The 22,566-nt window shown below is 45.9% G+C and overlaps 1 protein-coding gene across 1 annotated transcript in view; it reads left to right on the forward strand.

Moving 5' to 3' along the window:
- LOC115095651 (hexokinase-1) overlaps positions 1–22,566 on the forward strand; it is a 117,950-nt gene that overhangs the window by 35,534 nt on the left and 59,850 nt on the right. The window contains exons 2-3 of the mRNA XM_029609662.1: positions 11,140–11,302; positions 20,168–20,316. Of these exons, the coding sequence (XP_029465522.1) occupies positions 11,140–11,302; positions 20,168–20,316 (312 nt within the window). The remainder of the gene's footprint in view (positions 1–11,139; positions 11,303–20,167; positions 20,317–22,566) is intronic.

A 22,566-nucleotide genomic window follows, 5' to 3' on the forward strand; every position in this document is an offset into this window, starting at 1 on the left:
TGGTTTCAGACATTTATGCCATATCCCATTATATTGTGGTATCTGTTGTCCTGCTTCTTCCAAATTTATTTTTTTTTTTAAATATTCCGCTTTTCAGGCACTTCGGAGCGGATTACATTCAGGAACTGTAGGTATTTCCCTGTCTCCAAGTGGGCTCACAATCTACGACCTTTGCAGTCAGTGCTGCACATATCACAGTGCTTCAGGATGGATTGATCCAAAGGTTCCCCTCCAAAAAAAAATCATAACAGATAAAATATACAAGATAGAAAACATATATTATATGTTGTTATAATTATTTCCTTCCGTCGTTTGATTATATATCACTTATGCAGATAGTTTGAAAGGGGCCTGTAGTAGTGGGCTCTTTGTTTTCTGAGATGCAAAATGAGCTTGCTGGTGTTTCCTGAACTCCATCTCCTAGTGAAAACAAGATTCAAACTGTAATCTCTTATCCAGTGTGTAAGGCACCCCTGCCTTCCGCTTCAGCTGCTCTGCCAGCAAATCCAGACTTACTCTCTGCAGTTGGAATATAGGGAGTAGTGCGCAGTCTGGACGGTGGGATGGGTGTCCTGTTTAATTTGGGTTCAGTGCCTGATGCTTTGCGTGATCAGTAGAAGGGGTATTCTGTATAGTTTGGGTTTGGGGATCCATAGCTGAACTGAACTGGGTAACCTGTGTGATGTGGATTTGATGATGATGTGATAGACTGGAGTGGGTGGAAGGACAGTCGGGCTCAGCCCATGTCAGGAAACATTTCAGTAGTTTCATTGGGGTTGGCAGGCTCAAACCAACTCGGTTTCCTAAGCAGCAACAAAGCTAAAAACAAGACTACAGTTTCTTTGCAGCAAAATAGACAGGAGCCGAAATATGGAAACTACATCTCCTCTTCAGCTATTCACATATCAATTAATCAAGTAAAAGTTTACCAGAGTTCAGGGTCTGAAGCTTTCTTGGGCAGTGCTCTTTAGTTCAGTTGTATCCTCTGGGCGTGTCTGTACCTGAGCGAGACTGGCTCCCCAGCAACCAGCAGGAAAGGAACAGCCCTTGGCTTGCATAAAACCATGCTGTTTTCCCGTAACGCTGGGTAACTTTGGTCTCTGTCCTGTTGCAGATTGATACTCAGAGTGAACAGTGAGATGGCAGGTACGAGTTTTCCCATGTGCAGCCCCCTTGCTTATGGAATTCTCTCCCAAGGGAGCACCACGTGGAAACTCGTTATTTAGAGATCGATATTCAGTGCCTCTTATCCAGATAAGTACGGGGGTTATCCATGTAAGAGGTGACATCTGAATATCTGGCCCCATTCATGTGGCCGCCATGGTGGGCAGGACAGGATCATAACAGGGAGGAACTACTAATCCAGCTACATTAGCCAGATAAGTGAGACCTGTTATTGAACAGGTCTAAAATTAGCTGGATAACTTTTCCACGACTACCTGCCCTTAGTCCAGTTCCTATTTTATTCCCCTAATTTATTTACTTAATGTATTTACCTAGTATTTACCCCTCATATTAGTATTTTATTTTCCGAGTTCACCTCCCATTATCTAAGCAACCCGCTCTACAGTATGTTTTGTTGTTAAGTATTCCATGTAAAGTATGTTCGCTGCATTTCCTGTTCCATGCAAACCGATGTGATGTTCTCATCGAATGTCGGTCTAGAAAAGCCTTAAATAAGTAAATAAATAAATAGATAGATAACCTATCTGGCTAACTAAAAAGTTATCCTGGTATAATCAGCGGCGCAGCTGCATCACTGAATATCCCAGCTAAATTAGCCAGATTTCAGTGATTCAGTGTGTGGTAAAGGCCGGGAAGTACACATTGAGTAAGCCGGCCAGCAGCAAAGTTACCTGGGTAAATTTAAGTGGATAACTTTAGCCGAATATGCAGGTGGACAAAATTTACACTTCTTACCTGACATCAGCCTTGACAGCGAACGCTACCAGCGTTGCTGTCAGAGCAATGCCGGACGCAGTCAGGGAAGTGCGACGCTGTCACTCCAGCTGGCCATGGGGGAGGGGGGTTAGGGGTCTCGGGTGGGGGCAAGAGGGTGCAGGTAGGGCTTTTGGGTGCAGTGGGGCAGGAGGTAGCCCAGAGCCAGCACTTTAATATTAATATTGGTGTGTGTACAGGGGGTGGTCCTGGGTAGGGATGCCTGAGAGGGAGGGAGGGAAGAAGCGCTAAGCCCCCACATCCAGGGCAGCCTCTGTCAATGCTGTGCTGGAGGCATAAACTGAGTATAGGAGTGAGAAGTGAGTAAGTTTGGACCCCGCTCCCAGTAGAGCATTACTGGGTTCAGGGGTTGGAGGGAGGTTCTGGGGTGGGGATTGCCTCGCCCCGTTTATCACGATGGTGGCAGGAGTGGGAGTGGGAGGGCCTGGCACAATCCTTTCAAATCTGGGGTGAGGGGAGGCCACAGTGAAAATGTTAATTTGATACATATAGGAGGTGATAGGGGGTGGGGGTTGCAAGGCTGCTATGGCCTCTTTGCTATTTGTTGACGGGAGTGGAAGAAAATCGGGCCACATGGCCATATACTTGTTTAACGTTCTTGGCACTACTTACCCGGATCTTTTAAAGATATCTGGAAAAGTAGCAAGTTATCTGTCCACACAAGGTTGGATAACTTAGAAACCTAACTACGGTAGCTAAATTCAAACATAGTGGTTAGGTTTTTAAGTTATCCGGCCTCATGTAGTCGGGTAACTTTAACCAGGTATATTCAGCTGAACATTTATCCAGCTGAATACACTGAACAAGTTATCTGGCTGTCTCTAGCCAGATGACTTCTCAACTAAACAGCCTATTGAATATTAGCCTCGTTTTTAATATGGTATTTATATTTCATATGTTATGCTGTTTTAATCTTTTAAATTCATGTTGGATTATTTTTATTGTTGGGCATGTGGCATTTTGTGTTTTACATAGTAACATAGTAATGAGGGCAGAAAAAGACCAAATGGTACATCCAGTCTCCCCAGCAAGTTTCTTATGGCAGTAACTGGCTCTCCATTCAGGATACCCCCAAGCCGTATGTTAAGAGTAGTAATATTAACAATCAAAACCAAGCACTGTTAAACCCATAACAAAATTACTGCTAACAACATTTTTTTACAGGGTGAGCAGCCTTCCTGATAGTTCAGACAATGCTGCTTGAATGTGCTTTGCTTTTCAATTTGGCCCCAGAAACAGTCCTACTGTTTTTCCCTAATGTCCGTATATCGGTACCCCAGACAGTAAAAATCAGGGCCCAGCGTTGGCAGTCTTCTGATTCCTATTTCCCTCAAACCCCCCCCCCCATCATCGAAATGGAGAGCAAATTTTTAGTTGTATCAAAATCATGAAAGCTAATTAGTTAAGGATAGTAATCCCCATGAATTCTGTTAGGGAAAGTAGCTGTCGCTCCGTGCAGGTTAACTCTATGCATCCTTTCATTCATTTCCATCTTTAGCCTTTAGGGATCCACGGTGTTTATTCCATGCCTTTTTAAATATATATGTTTTCTTCGCCACCTCTTCTGGAAGGGCATTCCAGGTATATCCACCACCCTCTCCATGAAGACATAGTTCCTGACTTTGGTTTTGAGTGGTTCCCCCTGAGTTTCATTTTGTGACCCCCTAGTTCTACTGATTCTTTTCCAACAAAAAGGTTTGAGGATTGTGCATCATTAAAACCTTTCAGGTATCTGAAGGCCTGTATCACATCTTCCCTGCACCTCCTCTCTTCCAGGGTATACATATTTAGATTTTCAGCCTCTCCTCATAAGACTTCTGATACAGACCCCACTATTTTGGTCGCCTTTCTCTGGATTGCCTCTGTCCTGTTGCTATCTTTTCTGAGAAACAGCCTTCAGAACTGAACATAGTATTCCAGGTGAGGCCTCACCAAGGACCTGTACAAGAGCATTATCACCTCCTTTTTCTTATTGGTTATTTTTCTCTCTGTGCAGCCCAGTATTCTTCTGTCTTTAGTTATCACTTTGTCACATGGTTTTGCCGCCTTCAGATTACCAGACATTATCACTCCAAGGTCCCTCTCCCAGTCTGTGCACATTAGTCTTTTATCCCCATCACATACAGCTCTTTTGGATTACTGCACCCCAGAGCATGACTGCACTTTGACCATTCTTCAAGATTTCTTAAGTCACTTTTCATTCTCTCTACACTTCAAGCATTTCCACTCTGTTGCAGATCCCAATATCATCTGCAAATAGAAAAAAATTTGCCTTTTATCCCTTCTGCAATGTCGCTCACAAAGATATTGAACAGAACCAGTCCCAAAACCGACCCTTGTGGCACTTAACACCGTTCTTCCTTCAGAGTAGGTTCCATTTACCATTACACACTGTCTCCTGTCAGACAACCAGTTTGTAATCCACTCCACCACCTTGGCGCCAAGTTTCAAGCTTCTCATTTTATTCACAAGCTTCCTGTGTGGGACCATATCAAAAGCTTTACTGAAATCCAAGGAAATCACATTGATCGCTTTTCCTTGATCCAATTCTCTAGTCACTCAATCAAAAAAATCAATCAGATTTGTCTGACAAGACCTTCCCCTGGTGAATCCATGCTGTCTCTGCTCCAGCAACCCACCATAGTAGATAGTTCACTGTCCTTTCCTTCAGCAGAGTCTCCATTAATTTTCCCACCACGGTTGGAAAATTAACCTGTCTGTAGTTTCTAGCTTCTTCTCTGCTGCCACTCTTATGAAGTGGGACCACGACCGCTGTTATCCAGTCACACGGCATCTTTTCCTTTTCCAGGGATCTATTGAATAGGTCTTTCAGCGATCCCACCAGAACATCTCTGAACTCCTTCAATATCCTAGGACGTACCTCATCCAGTCTCATGGCCTTGTCCACTTTCGGTTTTCTTAGCTTTCCCCATATGTTTTCTTCTGTAAATGGAGTTTTGTCTACCCCATATCCATCTACGGTCTTCTAAACAGCAAAGACCTTCTCCAGGGTCTTCTTTAGTGAACACCGAACTGAAATATTTGTTTAATATTTCCTCCATTTCTTCATCTCTCTCCACACAATGTTCCTTGTCATCTTTCAGTTTCACTATTCCACTTCAGGCCTCCCTTCTTTCTCTGAAGTATCTGAAAAATGATTTGTCACCTCCCTTTACCCCTTTGGCAATCCTATCTTCCACTTGACCTTTTGCTTTCCTGGTTTCTTTCTTCGTCTCCCTCAGTTGCACCAAATATTCCTCTCTATGTTCCTCTTTTTGGGATCTTTTGTACTTCTTGAATGCTGTTCTTTTTGCCATATTTTTTCAGGCACCTCCTTTGAGAACCAGATCGGCTTCTTTTTCCTCTTCTTTTTCTTTACTTTTCTAACATAGATTTCTCCGAAGACAAGCAGAATGGTAGTCCTTACACTTAGATGACATTATCAGATGGAGCCCTGATGCGGAAAACTTATGTCAAATTTTCTAGAATTTTGGCCAGTATGCCCTATACCACGTATCCACATGAGGGTCTCTCTCAAGTCTCCTTGGAGCTGTAAGCCTCGCGGTGTGAGTGAACTCACCTTTAGCTGTTTTTGGCCTTGTGGAAAACTTTCCTTTTTCTTGTGTTTTTCGCAGTTTTTATTTTATTTATTATTTATTTCATTGCTGGGTCTCTCTCAGTGCCTTTCCCATAGTGCTCCTAGTCAGGATTTTTGACAATTCGGGTAAGTTTCCTTTTGCAGTCGATTCCCCATGGCGGTGGTGCTTTGGTGCCTGCTGGCCATCGAAACCCTGCCGCCATTGTTTTCTCTTCGTGCCCCTTTTGTTTCATCCGACATGGCCATATCCAGTTTTCAATGATGCCAAGCCTCCATCGGTGCTGGGGTTCCACAGTGGTCTCCATCGGTCCTGATGCCAGTCACTGATCCACCTCTAGGGTCCAAAGAAGATCTGGCAAACCCTCCTTCCTCCCACTCGTTGTTAGCATCGGCAACGTTTGAAGAAGAGCTGGAGCAATGAGTCCAGCTGATGGTGGACCTGGCACTACAGGGCTTTGATCCTGTGACACCAGCGGTACCATATGCGGTGCCACCCATCCTCGTACTGCTTCTGGAGAAGCTCAACGTGCTCATTGGTGCATTTGCGCCCCAGCTGGCGTTGGTTCCCGGGACAGCTTTGGTGCCAGGCTGGGCACCAAAGCCTCCCCCTATCAATACGGTGGTTGTCACTAGTTCCTCCTCTGAAGAAGCTCCACCAAGGCCTGCCGCTCCCCCGTCCAGTTTTACCGGTGCCTGCACCTATAGACGAAGGCTGAGCACCTAGAGACCCATCCCCTGTTGCTTACAGCGAGGAGGAAGAACCCAATGAGCCCTGGGGGGATGATGATTCAGAGGACTCCGAGGGTCTCCCATCAGACCCTTCTCCTCCAGAGGAGTAAAGAAAGTCTTTGCCTGAGGACTTGATCTTCACAGGGTTTGTGAGGGTGATGGCAGAACCCATCCCATTTCAGTAACGGAGGAGGATGCCAGGTACAAAATGCTTGAGATTCTCCAGTTCATGGAGCCTCCTAAGGAGATCAAGGCAGTCCCAGTGCACAAGATCCTTAAGAAGCTGCTGCTGAGGATATGGAAGCACACCTTCACAGTGCCTCTCATTAATAAGAAGGGGGGACGGGGTCTACCTTCTCCAGAAGGCTGCCAGATTCGATAAGCGTCAGCTATCCCACCAGTTGGTGGTGGTCGAATCCGCCCTCAAGAGGGCCAAGATGTAAAGGACCATAGAGCAATGGATGCTCTTGGGAGGAAACTATTACATGGCGCCATGCTCATTAACTGCATCACTGCCTACCAGCTCTATATGAGCCTGTACTTGCAGGACATCCGAAAGCAGGTGCAGGAGGTGGCCGATCAGCTGCCTGATCAGCAGCAGGACACCCTCATGTTGGTGATGCATAAGGGCCTGGAGTGCGGAAAACACAAGTTCCGAGCGACCTACGATATTTTTGAAACAGGATCAAGAGTCTCTGCAGCAAGAATCGGCGCTCACAGGATAGTATTGCTGTGGGCCTTGAATCTACAAGGGTACAAGAATGACTTGCTGACATGCCATGTACTGGGGAGAATATCTTCAGAGATAGGGTGAGGTTTCATGATGGTCCCATAGGGTGAGGTTTCATGATGGTCCCATTTTCAGGACCATCATGAAACCCTCCAACAACTCTCCGGCAACACCCCGGATTCATCCTCCTCTTTTAGGAGGCCGGCGAGTCAGGGACCAAGGAAGTCTTTCTTTCACCAAATGAAGTATTATCCTCTGCCCCCTCGCTCCCGTCAACCCCATCAGGGCTCCTGTGACCATCCCAGGCAGCAGAGAGCCTCCAAGCTCCAGCCGGTGCTTCAGTCAGCTCCAAGGATAGGGTTTTGACTGGGTCGTAGGGAGTGTAGGCCAGTCCCCCATACCCGGGACGTTGGACCCTTTAGTTGGGGGCAGGCTGCGGTTCTTTGCAAACCAGTGGCTCAGTATAACCTTGGACCTATGGGTTCTTTCCGTTGTCCGTCAAGGGCACTAATTGAATATATTGGATGTCCTGCCAAATTGCCCTCCCTGCCTGTTTTGGGGGCCAGTAGTGCATCAGGAGGTACTACTAGTGGTGCCATCTTCCCTCTTAATGGTCAGGGCAGTTGAGCCAATACCACCATGGCAAAGAGGGCTTGTATTTTACTCAAGGTACTTCCTGATTCCAAAGAGAACAGGAGGACTCTGTCCCATCCTAGACCTAAGGGCCTTGAAGAAGTTTCTGGAAAAAGAAAAGTTCAATATGGTTTCCCTAGGCACCTTGATCCTCCTTTTACACAAAGGAGACTGGCTATGCTCCCTTAATCGAAAGGACGCATACACTCATATCGAGATTTTCCCCGGTCACAGGAAGTATCTCCAATTTGTGGTGGGAAAACAGTACTTCCATTACCTGGTGTTGCCGTTTGGACTAGTGTCAGCCCCACGAGTCTTCACAAAATGCCTGGCCATAATAGTGGTGCACCTCTGCAGGCTGGGAGTGCATGTTTTCCCTTATCTGGACAATTGTCTGGTCAAGAGCACATCTCAGGCAGGGACTGCCAGGTTCATGCGATCGACCATTCATGTGTTGGATTCACTAGGATTTGTTGTCATCTACCCAAAGTCTCATCTCAGCCCATCATTTCATTTGGAATTCATAGGAGCCCTGTTAGACATGGCTCAGGCCAAAGCCTTCCTGCCTCATCAGAGGACCGTCAAATTGACGACCATCATGGCAGAGATTCAGCAGAGCCAGCAGGTGTCAGCCTGGCACATGTTGAGGCCCCTTGGCACATCTATATATGTGCAGAGCCCAATGGTCCCTGAGGTTGCAGGGGCGCCAGGCCACTCAGAGCCTCCAGGATTGCATCCGAGTCACTCTGTCTCTCCAAGACCCATTGTCCTGGTGGCAGGTAGTTTCAGATCTAGAGCGGGGGATCTCTTTTCGAAGTCCCCCTACCCAAATTGTCCTAACCATGGATGCATCCACCCTGGGGAGGGGAGCTCATGTAGATAAGCTCTGCACCCCAGGTCTTTGGTTTGCTCAGGAACACTCTTGTCAAATCAACTTCTTTGGAGCTTTGGGCAATCAGGTACATGTTATGGGCTTTCAGAGATCTGCTGTCCAACAAAGTGGTCCTGATCCAAACCGACAACCAGGTAACTGTGTGGTATGTCAACAAGCAGGGAGGCATGGATTGTACCTCCTGTGTCAGGAAGCGCTCCAGATCTGGTCATGGGCCCTGTCCTACGGGATTTTTCTCAGGGCCATGTACCTGGCCAGGTCAGAGAACATGGTAGAGGACAGGCTGAGTTGAGCCTTCAGACCCCACGAGTTGTCCCTGGACCAGTGGGTAGCAAATCGGATATTCTGCCTCTGTGGGAGCCCGGACGTAGATCTGTTTGTGCCCCCAATCAACAGGAAAGTGCTTGGTTCTGCTTCCTGTACAGGTTAGACAGAAAACCAGCCACGGACGCCTTTGCCTGTCATTGGGGCAAGGGTCTTCTGTTTGCGTATCCTCAGATTCCCTTAGTGGTGAAGACGGTCTTGAAGCTTTGTGAGGGCAGGGGGACTATGATCCTCACAGCCCCTCATTGGCCAAGACAGATCTGGTTTCCACTCCTATGGGAGTTGCTCAGTCTGGGGACTTCCCCAGATCTCATCACGCAAGATCACGGCAGACTGCGGCATCCCATCCTCCAGGCCCCGTTGCTCACAGTCTGAATGTTGAGAAGTTAATCCTACAGCCGCTTGATCTTTCTGAGGATGTGTCTTGGGTCCTGGTGGCTTCTAGAAAGCCTTCCACTAGAAAGTCTTATGGGCTGAAGTGAAGGAGGTTTTCCGAGTGGTGTGATCAGAAGGCCTTAGATCCGTTCTCCTGCCCAACACAAAAACTGCTTGATTACCTTCTACACCTAACGGATGCCAGCTTAAAGACCAACTCCGTTAGAGTTCATCACAGTGCAATTGGTGCATACCACCAAGGTATAGATGGTACACCCATCTCTGTACAGCCTATAGTTGTACGTTTCATGCGGGACCTGCTTCAGTTCAAGCCTTTGATAAGTCTTTCCACAGTGTCTTGGGACCTCAACATGGTGTACACTCAGTTGATGAAAGCTCTTTGAGAGCCACTGTGCGCTTGTGACCTGAAGTACCTGACCTGGAAGGTCATATTTTTGCTGGTGGTCACCTCAGTATGCAGGATCAGTGAGCTCCAGGCCTTAGTGACTTATCCATCTTACACTAGGTTTTGTCATGACAGGGTGGTCTTGTGTACACATCCTAAGTTCCTACCTAAGGTAGTGACGGACTTCCATCTTAACCAGTCCATCATCCTGCCAACATTCTTTCCCAGGCACCATTCGCACCAAGGTGAATAAGCACTGCACAGTTTGGACTGCAAGCGAGCCTTAGCCTTCTGTCTGGAGCTGACAGAAGCCCAAAGATAGTCCACACAACTCTTTATTTATTTTGATCAGAATAGGTTGGGTGTTGCCGTTGCCAAACAGACACTATCCAGTTGGCTAGCAGATTGCAACTCCTTCTGTTATGCCCAGGCGGGACTGCATCTTGGGGGACATGTTAAGGCTCATTTTGTCAGAGCCATGGAAATATCGGTGGTCCACTTGCAAGCAGTTCCCATGAAGGAGATCTGCAAAGCTGCGACTTGGAGTTCTCTCCACACATTCACATCCAAAACTGTCTGGATAAGGATGGCCGACGCAACAGTAGGTTCGGCCAGTCTGTTTGAGGTATAGAACCCAACTCTTCTGCCTAGGGCCTGTTGTTTAGGTTCAGGCTGCCTCCCCCTCTGTAACCAACAGCAACAGTGTTGTTGTGCCCATTAGCATTTGGTTGGGTGTCTGTTGGTCCCCTTATGTATTGGATTCACCCATGTGTAAGGGATACGATCCTGCTTGTCCTTGGAGAAAGCACAGTTGCTTACCTGTAACCGATGTTCTCTGAGGACAGCAGGATGTTAGTCCTCACAAAACTCACCCACCACCTTGCCGAGTGTTTTATAATTCTATGTTACAAGACTGGAGAGGGACCTTGCATGGATGTGTGGTATAGGCCATGCTAGGCATGCTCAGTGTGTCTAGTCAAAGTTTTAGAAACTTTGACATAAATTTTCTGCATCAAGGCTCTATCTGATGATGTCACCCATATGTGAGGACTAACATCCTGCTGTCCTTGGAGAACACCTGTTACAGGTAAGCAACTTTGCTTTGCTACCTTTGGAACAACTCCTTTTAATTTGGCGCACAGTTTTTTATTGTTGCTCTTTGTATGAATTTAATTCCGCTTTGAGCAATTTCTTGGAAAGTCAAATTCTATACTGAATAAATAAATAATATAAGTAGATGGGTATTCATTGTGTTTTGGGTTCAGTGATTGATGTTCTACATGATCAGTAGGAGGAGACAGCAGCAGAGATCCTCTGTCATGCTCAGAAGTATGGGCTTTGATGGAAAGATCATTTTTCCCTTTGCTTCTTTGGATGATGTAATTGTTCCAATCTGCCCTCATTGAGCAGTATAATGGCAGCCCAATGGCTAGAAACTTACGCTTATGCAGATTTCTCATTTTATGTCTCTTGCATTGTGTTTCTTTATTCAGATTGATAAATATCTTTACTCCATGCGACTTTCTGATGAAACACTGCTGGATATTCAAGCTCGCTTTCGGAGGGAGATGGAGAATGGCCTGTCCAGAGACTTCAATCCTACAGCTACGGTGAAGATGCTGCCCACGTTTGTGAGGTCAATTCCTGATGGAACAGGTAAGAATCATGGGACTGGGAAGTACTGCGTAGGATGAATTTTAAAGCAGAAGTCCCAACATCCTCTGGTGAAATATTCTGTTGTGACTAGGTAGGTCTGGTATATAAAGTTTTGAAGGGTACAAAGTTAAAAGTACATGCCAGAGCCAGGATCCTCCCAGATAGCTCTGTGACCCCTGCCCTTCGCTACCCATCAGCCTGTGCCCGCTTGATTGCTCAGTGCTGGGAGCCGGTGAGGGTCACCAGCTAGCTAGCAATAAAAGGAAAAAGACCTTCAGAAAGAAATTTTTACTGCTTTTAAAGGAAATTGTTCTCTCCAGATGAATAGGCAGCAAGACTTTGAAAAACTTTGAATGAATTGAAGCAGAACTAAGTATTTTGTTTCCTGAGGACCCTGCAGCTGATTTGCCTGTTTATTTTCCATTGGATTGTGTTGTTTGATTGAAAACGATCACCACATTTCCACTTATAAAAATGCACTCTGTTAAGTGGTACCATGGATCAGAATCATCACTATATGACAGAAACATTACCTTTCTCTAAGGACAAGCAGGATGGTAGTCCTCCTACGTGGGTGAAACAATCAGATGGAGCCCCGATCCGGAAGTTTGATCTCAAAGATTCTAGAACTTTCAAACATGCCCTACTGAGCATGTGCAGCTGTAGTCATCACTCTGCCCCCTAGGCAGAGTCCCTTGGACTCTTTTTTTCCATAGAGCCGTGAGGTCACGGGAGCTGTGTGTATCATGGTTTTCAGCTTTGCTCTCTCCTCACAGTTTTTGTAAGTGATTTTTTTCTAGAGTTGCAGCTGTTATTCTTTCCTTTTCCTTTTAACTCTTCATTCCACTGTCTGCCAGCCGCATGACAGACCTTAGTCACTGTGCAGTCTGACACAGTCTATTACTAACCCGTATTAAATAAATACTGCACTTAGGTTAGTATCTGTGTCCTCTCCTTGCTCGGTCTGCTTTTGTACCTTTGTCATTGCATTCAATCAGTCCGTGTAGGTCACTGAGCCTGGGGACCTTTGTCATTGCATTCAATCAGTCCGTGTAGGTCACTGAGCCTGGGGACTCACCTGAGTTTTACCCGGGCAAGAGTTCCATGTCATTTCACCGATCGATCATCATCGATGGAGGTTCACACAGTAAAGAAAAGGAGGACCACACAATTCCTGTGGGGTGGGATAGCTCATCCTCCCCACATTCATAGGAATTAGTCTCCATGAGCAGGAGCCCTGGATGAAGTAGCCTTCCCTCTATTTGCCTGTGATGGCAGTGCAGTCTCCTTAAGAGAGAGAATGAGCAGGAGCCTGGGCAAGCAGCTTGCTGCCTCTCCTTCGGTGCCATGCCTAGAGACGGTTGCCCATGCACATTTGTGACCAGTGCACTGATGATCTGATGCGTCGATGTCAGGACCACATCAGGAACCAGGACTGTCATTGAGCGCCATGGTCACCCTGGATGCCATTGAGATGCCAGGGCACCCTCGGTGCAGTAAGGACCTTCTGTGCCGTAGGCATCATCTCGATGTACCAGAGTAAGAACATAAGAACATGCCATGCTGGGTCAGACCAAGGGTCCATCAAGCCCAGCATCCTGTTTCCAATAGTGGCCAATCCAGGCTATAAGAACCTGGCAATTACCCAAAAACTAAGTCTATTCCATGTTACTGTTGCTAGTAATAGCAGAGGCCTTGGTCTTGATGTGACAGAGTAGCAGCATCGACCTCTAGTGTTGGGGACCAGGACTGCCATCAAGCGCCATGGTCCACCTGTCTTTCAACCTATCACCATATCCATGGCTGTGGGAGTTGGGGGAAGAGGAACCCCGCAACAGAGATGCTGCTCTTTGGTTGCAGTGGCTTGTAAGCTATACTTCCCCATTTTAGGGATAACCCTGTCTGTGGACAGGGGAGCCCTGGTTCAATCAACGATTGTTCCATTTACTGGACCGCTTGCTTCCTTGGGGTAAGTATATGTAATCATGATTGAGGTATTAATACCTAAGCCAGGTTCGTGGCAATCTGTTCTGAGATTGCCCTTGCCCTGCCCTTGTACCCGAAGGGTTTCCAGGCCGTTGAAGAAATCCTGTTTGAAGGGGTCTGCACTTGCAGCACCCCGGCTTCATGTCTTTTGGTGGAGCCTGTATGGATTTCTTCCCTGGGGGATTCACTTTCAGTTTCAGCTGTTCCAAGCAGGCTGAGGGCTCTAACTCAGTAGGTAACTTCCTATTGGAATTGGCAGTGAATAATTTGCTTGGAGTTGAGATATACAACCTAGTGACTTGTTCTTACCCCTGCAGTTCAGCAGTCTGCCTCCTTGTGCTTTTCGCTCTTTCCAGTTGGAATGTCAAAGGGAGGGGGAGAAAAGCTAGGACATTCGTGGTATATCTTAGTGTGTACCTGCAGACAAAGCTACACCTCTTTTCCTTATATTTTTGCCAAGTTCTGGCCAGTACTGCCTTTAGCTTTTCTGAAAATGCCTTCCTACTCACCTGAACTATCCTGTAAATAGGATGTATAGCCCTGCCCTTGACAGGGTGCAGTGTGGGTAAGCTTCAGGCCTAATGTATTTCTCTGCTCGGGAGTTTGGGCTAGCGATCCCATTCAAGAATTGCCTTTCATCCCCTGAAACTCTTGATGTTGTCCTGAATGGTCAGCTGTGTCTGGTGTTTTGCCTCATAGGGCCTGTCACAGACCCTGCCATTGTTGCTGATTATTCTTCCAAGCGTTAGTTGGGTTTTCTGCCCATTCTGCCAATCAGCCAAAATGGGCACATTTCTGCAGATGCATTCTGTCCTTCGGATGCCAGTAGACCACAGTTTCCTTACGAGGAGCTCTCGTGCCCCAGTTGATTTTTCGGTTGTCTTTATAACAATGAAGGAAACTATGGTCTTCGTCCAAGAGTCCTTCTCTTGTTTTCATCTCTAGACTTTTTCCTGTATCCAGGATGTTCTAGACCTACTGTCTTTGTCAGGGTTTCCTGATCCGAAACCCTACTTGTAATGTTTTCCATGATGTGGAGAATGTTTCTTGCTGGCATTTGCATCACTCCCCTGCCTTAGGCATCTCTGCTATGCATCGTGATTTTGTGTCTCAATCTTTTCTATGGTTTTCTCTTTGTAGAATCCAACTCTTTTCCTGCCTAGACCCCTTTGTGAGTCGGCTGCCTCACATGCAAAGGGAGAGAGGTGGTGCTTTCAGCATGGTGTGGTTTCCTGCTTTGTCCTGCTTGGACAGTCTATAGCTTGGGATTCAACCATGTTGGAGGACTACCATCCTGCTGTCCTCGGAGAAAGCAGAGTTGCTTACCTGTAATAGGTGTTCTCCAAGGACTGCAGGATGTTAGTCCTCACGAAACCCACCCGCTTCCCTTGGGAGTTGGTTTATCCATGTATGAGCTATATCAAGGACTAAGGGACTCTGCCTAGGGGGCAGGGTGATGACTACAGCTGGACATGTTCAGTAGGGAATGTTTGAAAGTTCTAGAATCTTTTGAGCTCAAAGTTTCGGACTGGGGCTCCTTCCAATGATGTCATCCCTGTGTGAGGACTAACATCCTGCTGTCCTGTGAGAACACCTGTTACAGGTAAGCACTTTGCTAAATGCCTCTTCCACTCACTGACTTATGGCATATTTGGAGCAATGGAATGGGGAAAGGTCATGATCAGCCTCGTGCCTAATTCAGGAAGAACTGTGTCATACCACAGACAAGGCAGAGAAGAGAACCTGCGTGTTCTTTTCTGTAATTGACTGGCGTCAAGGGGAAAAAGTGTAGTTTGTGGAGCATAGGAAATCTGTAGCTCCAAACACATTGTGCTGCTGCAGGTGTTGAACTAAAAGGTCTGTGCACTTTAAAACGTGATTTAATTGGCGGGTCTTGTGCGCATGCTATCCAAGGCATCATAATGTCTAATGCTTACTGTCAGTTTGACTTGATGTAATGTTACATTTTAAAAAATATTCCATACTTACATATTTGTGCAGTGGTTAGCCTCTCCTCACCCCCTCACCCCAAGCCTTGCATAGTTTTTTTAAAATTTATCCTGGAATCTAATACAGTTTGTGCTTCTATTGTAATCTACTGCATATCCTTAATTTAACTGATTTAGAGGATCGTGTTGTAGCTGAACCCAGATTGTATGGCAGCACTTATGCCGTAGACCTTACGTGGCTGGAAATGTTATCACAACTCTGATCTGCTGAGGGCATGGGCAGAACAACTGATAAGTTATGGTAAGAATTCTTGGATAGCAGAGTAAGTCATAGGATTTGCCTCGGCCTACTGCCTGTGGATTGTATTTAGAGCACTTATAGTGTCTTTCAGATACTGAGTTTAACTTATGAGATATTAGAATGATCTCTTTTGACTCGTGACTGATGCTGCTCTGTATGATGACTTGATACAGTGTTTGTTTTTTCTTCAACCAACATAAAATGCCATCTTCTGTTACACATAAGAGACATCATTTGCAATATCTGTTAACTTATTACTGAAACAGGAGGTAAAGGAGGCAGTCACATTCCTTCTCTCCATTCACATTGACAAAGAGGGTAAATCAGATGTGAATGCAGCCTATTTAGTGTCAGCTGAATGGATGCTGCATTGCTGCCGGCTTGGTTATATGCTGTAGACTGTACAACAGGCATAGAAATGGAACTGATCAAAAACAGAACACGGCAGAATCTTTTATGGGACTTGTGGTCAGTTTGAGGTTGCGTACAGAAATATCCTTTCCATTTCTACATGTAACTGCTACCCACAAGACGGATTTCATTGGGGATTCTGCTCTCGCACCGATGATGTGGATCCCCAGTGTCACTTGCTTAAGGTTGGCATTTGCACGGGGTGCCTGCCGGTTCACGTTTCTGTTTACCAACCAAGTCGCACAGGATAACTGCAGCCTCAGCAAGCTAAAAATAAGAGGCTTAGCACACTGTTTGGAAAGGGAAAGGCTAGGGGGAGAGGATGATGCCGAGAAGTGAATTAGGCTGGGAAGCAATCTGCCTCTGTGTATTCGCTGCAAAAGAAATTGAGTGAATTTGCTGAAAAATGTAAATGCTTACAGAGATATAATTTTCAAAAGCATTTTCACGGGAAATGCTTTTGTTATAAAACTGCCCATCCGATATGCAAATTAACTTCTTCCCATAGGGCCTGTATACACAGAGAGGTAGATTTTCAAAGGAGTACGCGCGTATCGTACGCGCGTACCCCCCGAAAACCTACCCCAAACCCCCCCTGCGCGCGCCGAGCCTATTTTGCATAGGCTCGGCGGCGCGCGCAAGTCCCGGGACGCGCGTAAGTCCCGGGACTTGCATGGAGGGGCGTTTCGGGGGCGGGCCCGGGGGCGTGGCGCAGGCCCGGGGGCGTGGTCGAGGCCTCCGGACCAGCCCCCGGGCCTGCGCCGTAAATCTGCGCGCGCCAGCGCAGGTCCCCGGGCCTGCGCTGGCGCGCGCAGATTTACACCTGCTTTCTACAGGCGTAAAATGCCAACAAAGTTAGGGGGGGTTTGATAGGGCCGGGGGGGGTGGGTTAGGTAGGGGAAGGGAGGGGAAGGTGGAGGGAGGGCGAAGGAAAGTTCCCTCCGAGGCCGCTCCAATTTCGGAGCAGCCTCGGAGGGAATAGGCAGCGCGCGCTGGGCTCGGCGCGTGCAGGTTGCACAAATGTGCACCCCCTTGCACGCGCCGACCCCGGATTTTATAAGATACGCACGGCTACGCGCGTATCTTATAAAATCCAGTGTACTTTTGTTCGCGCCTGTTGCACGAACAAAAGTACGCCCGTGCGTACATTTATAAAATGTACCCCAGCGGTTTTACCTGCAGTGAGACGAGGCTTCTTTGGGGACACGGTTGAGGAGGAGTTGTCACTTTTGCTCATACGTTTGCGTTTTCATAAGTGCACACGTATGTGAGTTCTCAAAAAAATGTGTGCGCACGAATTAGCAGGTGTCATTGTGTGTGGGCAGATTTGGTAGGGTAATTTTCAATGGGAACTTACATGCATCAATCCCCTTTGAAGTGTAGTGTGACTTGGGAACGTGCCTCATTTAAAATGACCCCTCCGGACTGCTCTGTGGGGTGCAAGCGTGCCTTGGGCACACATGCCATTAACATTACTTTGAATAAATACATGAGTTAAATGTTGTTTTTCCAAAGTATCCGACTGATTTCATTCTGGTAAACCATGGACGTATAAAAGGCTGTGGACAGGAGTAAATCCCTGCGGCAGCCTGGACATCTTTTCTAGATCACGACCACAGATAGGAGTTTGTGTGGGCTGTAAACAATTTTTTGTTCTCCTTTTTTAACCAGTTAGGAAACCTCGTAGATGGCTCTTTTTAGCCACTCACCTCTTTTCTGACTTTGGAAGTTTTATTCCCACATTCCTTAATTTGAAAATTGCACCAGAAAGCTCCTAGTCTGTCCTAGCCTTTAATATCCTTCAGTACTTCTCGCGGAAATTAATGAAATCCTGACATTCACTTGGCTGAAGTCCATCCTCCTCATTGGTAAAAACAGATTGAAAAGTGTTAACTCTAAGGACTAGTGGAACCAAAATGCAAATAGTCATTTAAGCCTCTCTTCCTTAAAAATATGGCGGTGTGCAAAGAACGCTGTTTGGAAGTAAATCTTCACAGCACAGACTCATATATCTTTCCCTTGCCACAGGAGGCAAAAAAAAGTCACAGGCCATACATATATCTCAAGATATTTGAACTTTTATGTGGCTTAGGAATGTTGCAGAATACAGAGCACAAAAAAATTGTATGTTTCTAAACAAATCAATAAAACTTCTTCAGCATTCCTTTGGGAAAAAAAGGGAAAGCAATCATGGACCTTGGTGAGCGCTTGCCTGTGTCCTACTGAGCCCTGTCATATGGCCAGCAGACGGCAGAATCCTGGTGGTCTTTTGACCGGAACCAGTTGCAGTGTGGGTGATTTTGTTTCACCCTGCTCTGCTCTTGCTATGCAAAACACCTTCTTTTATTTGAATCACTTCCCACAAGCCTGGAGGGTGGGGAATGTATATGTAGAAGAATTAACTCATGAGCCACCAAAAAATCAGTTAGTTCACAGATCATTTAGCCTTTTTTGTTTTATTTAGAATTATTGTTATACCATTCTTATTGTTACAGGTGATCCAAATGTTCATGTTTTATGATTGCAGTCCTCAACAAAGGGTTTACTGAGTCTTGATACTTTGATCTCTGGAAACGAGAGAAAAATGGCAGCATCCTCAATACAGTCAGGAGCTTTGGTATAATTTGTTCCCTGTTTCTGGAGATCTCATGGCAGTCTGCAATTGACCATGATGTGATGAATCCCCACCTGCAGAGGATAGAGGTGGGGTTAGGATCACTATCAGTGTGAATCCTCTGCCCGTCCCTGGCAGTTGTTGTCATATCAGTGCTTGGCAATACGGCCTGCCACCGTGACAGAGAGAACTGGTGCTCCTTCATGGGAAATGGCCCACCTATGCCCACTGAGTTTAAATGTATTTTTTACTGGTAAAAATAGTTGCATTCTACTGCTTATGCACTGCGGCCATCAGTTTTCTGTTAGTGGAAGGAATACTAATGAAAGAAAAACAACTGCTGGACACATATTTATTAACACTTAAGGATTTAATCAGTTTGCGTATTCTTTATACAGGGGAACAAGTACATTGAAATTTACCATGTAAAACAAATTGTTCTCAGAGTACACACTGCTTGTTTGGACTGCAAAACCTAATGTGCTGAGTCCTGAAGAAGGACCAGCTGTTCTTGTGTTTATTTCCCATTAGCTGCAGAAAGTAATGATCTGGATTAGGAAACTGATAATTTAATGAGAAGACCTCTTTCAGGTACTTCACTTAATGAGTGCCTTTGTGGTTAACGTTTTACTTCACATTCATTGAGAATGGAGCGAGCAAGCAGAATGTAATATGCCAGATCTATTCAACATTAACTCTAGAGTTAAGATTATTCAAATAAAAAAAAAGCGCCATACAGTGCGTGAGTCATTTCCACTATTGCTCTTCTGTGAAATTCAGAGATATGTGTGAAAAGTTGTGCACAGGGTCAGATCTCCATGATGGCTGATTATCACTCAACCAATCCACACCTCTTTTTATGCAAATGCTGCAAGTGAAAGATCTCCACATGTGTAACCACTTTCATGGCCCAAGAATTTTGCTGAGTTGAGGCCTGGGTAAATAGGGCCTGCAGCGGTGATTGTCACTGTTTTACGCACCAACCATATCCCTCATTTTCACTAGATAAATCCACAACTGAAAAAGGAAATTCCTTCTGTTACAGATTCATTCCTGATCATTCTAGAATATACTTCATGTTCCAATAACTAGTGCTGCAATAATGCATTGCACTAGTATTTTAATACTCATTGTGATGAAATAAATGAAATGTTTGTTTAATAAGATGAAGACTACTTTCAAAACAAAAAAAATAAAATAGATTTAAAATGTATAATACCCAGGGTGGAAAATTCTACGGCGCCAGGATCTGGTGCCTGCCACTGGTGAGAGTGTAGCCTCTACCTCTGTAGCAGGCCTAAACCCAGGAGTTGCTGGTCCAGCCTGCCTATGCCTAAAGTGAGCTAGAGCCCCTGTGGCTGACCCAAGTGCAGATGGAGACACTGCAGCTGCAGTTGGCCTGAGCCAGAAGGGACCTGGAGCCATCATGGTACATGGAGGAAACGATGTAGCTGGCCCAGGTCTGATGGTAACTGGAATCGCTGTTCAGAGACCTAGGCCAAAGAACAGCTGCCATCTGACTTAAATCACGTGTAACACAAGCTGTGCAGCATTTAGTATCCTTTTCTGAATTAATCCATTTCTCCATGTGTCTTCTAATACAGAAAAAGGAGATTTTATTGCACTGGATCTTGGAGGGTCGTATTTTCGTATTTTGCGTGTGAAAGTCTCTCATGAGAAGAAGCAGACGGTACAGATGGAAAGCGAGATTTATGATACACCAGAAGACATCATGCATGGTAGCGGGGCACGGGTAGGTTGCCGTCTCCTCACTGAGTTCAGTGTTCGTGTAGTGGACCAGTTTGGTCATTTTAGCTATAATCAACAGGTAATGTGGAAGGATAAATGTATTTTAAATGTTTGTACAGTTCATCAAGTGTTTGCAACAGCTTTATTCAAAGAAATGAGAAGGGTGTCAGCATATAGCCCAAAATTCTTGTATACAGATGAAAGGTCCCCTGTTACAAACACTTGATGGGCTGTACGGACATTTATAATACTTTTATCCTTCCACATTACCTGTTGATTATCCTTTGATGGTTGGATATTAGAGCTACTACTGCCGCCATTTTAGCTATAAACCTTGAGGGCAATAATAAAAGCCTTTTCTGTAGGTTAGAGGGCATTTTACTCACAGAAGTCAGAGCTATCCACAGGTACAAGTACAACAGTGCATGTACTTTTACCTACGGAGAGCAGAGGTGGGCCTGGGGGTGGAGAGAGGGTAGGCCAGCGAACAACTCGTGTAGTTCTATATAATCAAAATTAGGTGTGCTTCAGAGAGGCAAAATAATGTACAGAGAAGGCAGGCAAAAGCTCTGCATGTAATTTTTCCCAGGGACAATAATCAAAGTAAAAGTCTGCACGGATGTTTGCTTTGTTGATTGGTGCAAACCCCGCAAGTAGAAGTACTCAAGAGTTTGCACCAACATGGGCAGTTTTGATTGTTGCCCTTCTGTACTATGAGGGCAATTTTCCACTCTGTTTTATCCGTGGAAAGTGGGTTCTTTGATAATTATCTGCACGCTGGCGCGCACATGTTATAAAATCAGCAGGCCACGCCCAATGCGCCCCAGATTTTGTAATCTGCGCACGCGAAGAGGGTAGAATTATGCAAAATTCGCACGACAACGTATCCCGGCCTTCCCCAGTTCCCTACCCCCTACCCTAACCTCCCTTCCCCTTCCCCTCTCCTCTCCAACCCCTAATTCCTACCTTTTTCTGTTTCATTTTTTGTTCCCCAGCTTATTTCAGGGCCTGACCTGAAGTAAGTTGCATGCGTGGGAGGCTCCAGGACAGCGATCAATGCTGCTGGCCCGCCCCGGCCCTGCTCCTCGGCCCGCCCCTTGGAAGAGGCCTGGCTCTTGTGCACATAACCCCCATTTTCCCCGCACGCACCTTTTTTAAAATCGACCCGAATGTGGGTAAAGTTATGCAGATGATTCTACAATGTGCATCGTTTGGGAGGCACTTGGCAGGGTTAGGTCAGGGGAGGCAACGATGTAACAAAACGTTTAGATTTTCAAAACTACACATGTTGTTTTGGCTGGACAAAGGACCTGCACTGAAAAAGCAGGCACAAATAGTTTTTCCAGGGGCAACAAAGCAAACCTACTCCTATAGTTCTGCTGTGACTATTGGTGCAAGTACCAGTGGAGTTTGCACCAAGATGGGGGGGTTTGATCATTGCCTCTGTATTTGTACAGCCATGCTGGTCTCAGTGTCTAAAGATATCTGTGCCGTGTTGTGAGCAGGACTTTTGCAAGCTCCGGTTTAGCACAGAGAGGACATCACAGCACAAACTTTAGCGTACATTCAAGTAGTACTCACTGATTTTATTAAAACAGCATTTCAGCACCGCAGGCCGGTCATTGTAGTTATCATGCAGACGCGGCGTCTCACTTTACAGAAGAAATGAAGAGAAGTCAGTTTTCAAAGTCCCGCAGTTCTGTTTAGTTTATTTGTAACTCGATAAATCACATTTCTTAGATTTGTAAAACAAGGCGATGTACAAAAAAATTTCAAACTGAACTAACAATTAAAATAACTTAACCAGACAAACCCCCCGAGGTTTGAATTTCCCTCCCCATGAACTGGCTAAGTCAGTACCCGGCTAAAACTTAGCCAAGTCAGATAAAAAAAAAAAAAGAGTAGGGCGGGGGCTATTTCAGGGGCTGAAATATCAGCACTAGCCGGGTAAAGTTTTCTGGATAACTGCAAAGCACCCCAACAAAAACAAAAGAAGGGGCTGATCAGCAGCCAACACCCTCTCCATCTACCCCCTCAATAACTGAATAGTGATGAGAGAGAGTCCCCTCCCCACACAAATCCACACCCTTCCTCCTCAATAACTGAATAGTGATGAGAGAGTCCCCCCAGCCACACAAATCCACACCCTTCCTCCCATCTGCTAACCCCTAAAAATGTCTTTAAGCTGTCATGAGGAGGAAAGGCCCTTTCCTTCTCCTGCTGGCCTGAACAGTAAGTGCTGATACAGCTCTCA

This window comes from Rhinatrema bivittatum, chromosome 7 (genome assembly GCF_901001135.1).
Source record: "Rhinatrema bivittatum chromosome 7, aRhiBiv1.1, whole genome shotgun sequence".
Taxonomy (NCBI): Eukaryota; Metazoa; Chordata; class Amphibia; order Gymnophiona; family Rhinatrematidae; genus Rhinatrema; species Rhinatrema bivittatum.